General features: G+C 52.0%; 1 protein-coding gene across 1 annotated transcript in view; it reads left to right on the forward strand.

The window, feature by feature from the left end:
* The window catches only part of EAH_00022950 (glycogen synthase, putative), a gene marked incomplete at both ends in the record, with an annotated part of 17191 nt that overhangs the window by 10960 nt on the left and 1231 nt on the right, over positions 1-5000 (forward strand). Inside the window, 11 exons of the mRNA XM_013396894.1 lie at positions 42-1744; positions 1986-2083; positions 2284-2400; positions 2597-2635; positions 2757-2859; positions 3077-3182; positions 3438-3501; positions 3735-3861; positions 4210-4315; positions 4610-4769; positions 4948-5000. The exon at positions 4948-5000 is cut by the window's right edge and continues 92 nt beyond it. Of these exons, the coding sequence (XP_013252348.1) occupies positions 42-1744; positions 1986-2083; positions 2284-2400; positions 2597-2635; positions 2757-2859; positions 3077-3182; positions 3438-3501; positions 3735-3861; positions 4210-4315; positions 4610-4769; positions 4948-5000 (2676 nt within the window). The remainder of the gene's footprint in view (positions 1-41; positions 1745-1985; positions 2084-2283; positions 2401-2596; positions 2636-2756; positions 2860-3076; positions 3183-3437; positions 3502-3734; positions 3862-4209; positions 4316-4609; positions 4770-4947) is intronic.

Consider the following 5000-nt stretch of genomic DNA (forward strand, 5'->3'; position numbering starts at 1 on the left):
AGGCGCTTTGTGCTGGGTTACTGCGACCTGATGAATTGCAGCTGTTCTTCTTTTTATTATTCTTTTGCCTCAAACTTTGTGCTGCGGAAGAACGAGGCAGACAAGTCGTGCTGCAGCTGCTTCAGCACTAGCAGCAGCAGCAGCAGCAGCAGCAGCAGCAGCGGGGAGTGGTGTCTGGGCAGCAACATTATGCCTAATGTGATGCCTCTGCAGGAGCTGCTCGAGCAGCCACTTGCACTTCCTCCTTTGAAGCCGTTCTCTTCTTTACACCGAGCTTTCTGTCTCCTTCCTATATGCGATATGAGGCCCCCTCTATATTGTTTGATGCCAGCAGGGATGCTGCAGCAGCAGCAGCAAGACGCTGCAGCAGGAGCAGCAGCGCTAGCAGCAGTTCAAGCAGCACATGGCTTGAGACGCAAAGCTAACGATATATTTGCTGCTGCTTGTCTTCGCAAGCTGCAAATCAAGGAACAGCCTCCCTCTTTCCTGTCTCCCCTCCCTGTTGCTGCTGCTGCTGCTGCTGCTGCTGCTGCTGCTGCTGCTGCACCAGCAGCAGCAGTTGTTTCTCCCTCGGCTGGAGAAGCAGCAGCAGCGTCAGGCGGCAGCTATTCTTTCGCATTCAACAGTCAGAGAGAGTTTGCTGCTGCTTCTGCTGCTGCTGCTGCTGCTGCTGCTCGCAGCCCCATGAAACGGGCAGATTCTCACTGGCAACGCGAAGCAGCAGCAGCAACAACAACAGCAGCAGCAGCAGCAGCGGAGGAAGAAGAAGCAGCAGCAACGCCACGTACAGCTATTATAGGACGCCCCTCTCGTAGCATTGTTTTGTGCTTACCTCCTCTTTACTTGTCTCTGTTTTGCTCTTCTTTGCTGCGGCTAGAAGTGCTGCTGCGACGCATGCGGCATCAAGCCCCGACCTTCCCGACCTTCTCCTTTGCTGCTCTAGGTAGCAGCAGCAACAGCAGCAGCAGCGGCAGCAGCAGCAGCAGAAGCACACTCTCTCTTCCTATTCTTGCAGGTAAAGAACAAACACAAAGCAGCAACCAAAGCCGCAGGGGAAGCCGCCCCCGGAGGCCCCACGCCAACTTAATATTAGAGCTGCTGCACCGTGCTGCTGCTCCGCTGCAGCAGCAGCAGCAGCAGCAGCAGCAGCAACAGCAGCAGGTGCCCCTTGCTGCTCGAGAAGCATTTGCTCTGGACAATCTAGCAGACCTTCTGGAGCTACTCAGCTACGCGCTGGATTACCGCAGCAAACTGCTGCAGCACCAGGCAGCAGCAGCAGCCGCAGCAACAGCAGGAGCAGCAGCAAAGCAGCAACAGATCATGCAGCACCAGCAGCAACCGATTGTGCAGCAACAACAACACCTGCAACAGCAGCAGCAGCAGCAGCACCTCTTGACAGATTGGCAGGCTCAGCAGCAGCAGCTGCGCGCGCACGGAGGCCCCAGCAGCAGCAGCACAGCAGCAGCAGCAGCAAAAGGAGCAGCAGCAACAACAGCAAGCTGCTTCTTCTCTTCCCTAGACAACGCCGAGCTCCTCACAGACGCTCATATTGGCGAAGGAGACAGCTGGGCGTGGGCCTCGCGCGGGAGCCTTGAATGGCAGCAGCAGCAGCAGCAGCAGCAGCAACAGCAGCAGCAGCAGCAGCAAGATAGACCTGAAGCAGGACACCTTCTAGCAAAGAATAAGCTCTCGCTTTTTGATATTTGCGTCGAGTCGAAACTCTTCGCAAAAGATGGGATGCTAGGTCAGACCCTAAACCCTAATTGCAAACCCTAAACCCTAAACCCTCAACTGCAAACCCTCGCCTTAAACCCTAAACCCTACTTCCAAACCCTCATTCCAGCGAGAAACAAATAATCAAATTCCTAAACCGCTAGCTGAACGCTCACTTCTTGCAGCTGTGCTCGCTGCAATGCCGGATGCGTCCATCAACCTGAGGGTTTAGGGTTTAGGGTTTAGGGTTTAGGATTTGTGTGGGGCCGCAGCTTGTTCCTTCTTCGCTCGCCTGAGGCGATTGGTTGAAGGAGAAAGTCTCCCTGTAGGGAATGCCAAAGCAAATCGCGGCCTTATGCTTGCAAATGAGGTGAGGGTTTAGGGTTTAGGGTTTAGGGTTTAGGATTCTGTAGCTTTCCGGTGCACTGGTAGGGTTTATCTGCATTTTGCAGGGTGTGTTTGGTATCATCTGCAGTAGGCAAGCAGGGGTTTACGCTTTAGTGCTCAGGGATGAGGGTTTAGGGTTTAGGGTTTAGGGTTTAGGGTTTAGGGTTTAGGGTTTGGCTTCAGGTATTGCAAAGCAACCGACTAACTCCGCTGGTTTTTGTTGCGCCGGAGTTAGGCAAATGGTCGACAGTCGGTGGTTTGGGGGTGATGGTGGATGAGCTCTCAACAACCCTAGCCACCGTAAACCCTAAACCCTAAACCCTAAACCCTAAACCCTAAACCCTAAGCCATTAGCACTAATCCCTAAACCTTGAACGGTAAACCCTGGCCTTCCATTTCCTCCAATGCAAAGTTAAGGATGCAGAGCGATCACCGCTGCTTTTGCGAGGTTTAGGGTTTATGGATTAGGGTTTAGGGTTTAGGGTTTAGGGTTTAGGGTTTGGAGAATGTGCGCCTCCAGGAATTTGGCCAAGAGGTGATTGTCATTTCTCCCTACTACGACAGGAACAGGCAAGTAATACACCCATCCTAAACCCTTCCTTCTAAAGCTTGCCGCTCTAGGGTTTAGGGTTTAGGGTTTAGGGTTTAGGGTTTAGGGTTTGCGGATCAGACGGGGAGAGAGAGGGTATTTGGAGAGGGACGGGATCTCCCATGCCTTCAATGTCGAAGTGCACGTTGGCGGCGAATTCATTAAACTTGGTACACCCTAAACCCTAAACCCTAAACCCTAAACCCTAAGCCCTACGGTGATGTCAACCTCCAAACCCTTTTTGATAGTTTAAGTTCTAGGGCGCGCTCTCTTTCTAAACCCTAAACCCTTAGGCTCCCTAGCAGGGCAGGCTTGAAGCACAGACTTCGCGGGTGCCTAGGGTTTAGGGTTTAGGGTTTAGGGTTTAGCGTTTGTGGCTGGGTGCAGGGATCCACCGGGGTTGTGTGGTTAAGAACGTTCAACTCTATTTTATTCATCACGCTTCTATCTTCCCTCAACCTTACCCCGAATTCTATGGAATCGACGCTATAAGGTCAAACCCTAAACCCTAAACCCTAAACCCTAAACCCCAGCCCTGGAGCAAACCCTAATGCGCCCCTCCTAAGCAGCCGGCAAGCTGCCGCGAAACATCAAGCTTACCCTGGGACTCACAAACCCTAAACCCTAAACCCTTTAAAGCATAACATGTGGCTGCACCTGTCGTGCTGATGCCTCGGCCATGATTCCGCTGCACGGGGATTTAGGGTTTAGGGTTTAGGGTTTAGGGTTTGGTGTGTGGATATTGCAGAATGCTTGTAACCTTCGCTAAGGGCGCCTTGGAGCTTCTCTGCCACGAACGCATCATCCCACAGGTCGGCCGAGGGTTTAGGGTTTAGGGTTTAGGGTTTAGGGTTTAGGGTTTAGGGTTCAGATACCTAGGGTTTGACGCTGTTGGCAAATCGGGTTGTGCTGATGCCTTTGTATTGTCGGTACTACTTGAGGGTCAATCGACATCCTACGAGTTTAGGGTTCAGAATTTAGGGTTCAGAATTTAGGGTTTAGGGTTTAGGGTTTAGGGTTTAGGGTTTAGGGTTTGTGGGTGCAGTTGATTGTTACGAACGATTGGCCGACATCTTTGATTCCCGCATACGCAAAAAACGGTTTCTTCGGTTCTACATTTGAGAACAGCACTTTCTTTCACATCATTCATAACCTGGACCCCAACTACGAAGGTAGCTAGCTAGTAGCTAGCCAGGCAGCTAGCTAGGTGGCTAGGCAGCTAACTACCTAGCTAGAGAGCTAACTAGCTAGCTACGCAGCTATCTAGCTAGCTAAGGGGGCTCGATGGGGCAGCTAGCTAGACAGCTAGCTAGCTAGGCGGCTAGCTAGCTAGACAGCTAGCTAGCTTTCTAGCTAGCTAGACAGCTAGCTACGTAGAGGGTGTGTTGCTTTTGCTATAGGGGTAGGGTACGCACTGGAGAGCACACACGGGGGCCTGTGCGCCGACTGAAGGTTTAGGGTTTAGGGTTTTGGGTTTAGGGTTTAGGGTTTAGGGTTTAGGGTTTAGGGTTTTGCTGCAGGACGTATTTATATGAACAAACGAGAAGATGCGTATTGGCTTCATCAGCTGCCTACGGAGTTGTTGGTGGATCCTCTTTGGCACAACCACGTCGTCAACCCCTCGAGGTCCAGCCTAGGGTTTAGGGTTTAGGGTTTAGGGTTTAGGGTTTAGGGTTTGGAGTTGCGAGTTTGTGTGTGCATGTGTATGTTTGATTGTTTGTTCCACAAGATGGTAGGAGCGTGTGTTGCTCGTTTGGCGTTAGGGTTTAGGGTTTAGGGTTTAGGGTTTTGAGGGGTTTATAGGGTTTGCTGCTGTTGCTGCTGCTGTTGCTGCTGCTTCTGCTGCTGCTATTGCTGCTGCTTCTGCTGCTGCTATTGCTGCTGCTGTTTCTGCTGCTGCTGTTGCTGCTGCTGCTGCAGATGCGTGCTGCTGCAGTGTGACTCGTGGGGTACAGTGTCTCCGTCTTACCGCGCTGAGCTGCTCCAAGAAGGAGACAGCGGCACTCAGAATTCGCCTTTGGCTCCGTTGCTGCGGAGACACTCCAATCCCTTTGCAGTCCCCAATGGCATTCCGATTCAGGTACAAACCCTAAACCCTAAACCCTAAACCCTAAACCCTGGGAACCACTGCGACCATTCCAAACCCTAAATAAATCCTACGCTCTCATTCGCACACCGGAAGAATCACCACCACCCCTGCAATTCCACCGTCTTTAGGGTTTAGGGTTTAGGGTTTAGGGTTTAGGGTTTGGGTGCAGCGACGTCTGGACGCCATCGCAGCATTAGGGTATAAAAGCCACAATGAAGCGAA

The sequence above is a fragment of the Eimeria acervulina genome, genomic scaffold, assembly GCF_000499425.1.
Source record: "Eimeria acervulina Houghton genomic scaffold, Eah_scaff170, whole genome shotgun sequence".
NCBI lineage: Eukaryota > Apicomplexa > Conoidasida > Eucoccidiorida > Eimeriidae > Eimeria > Eimeria acervulina.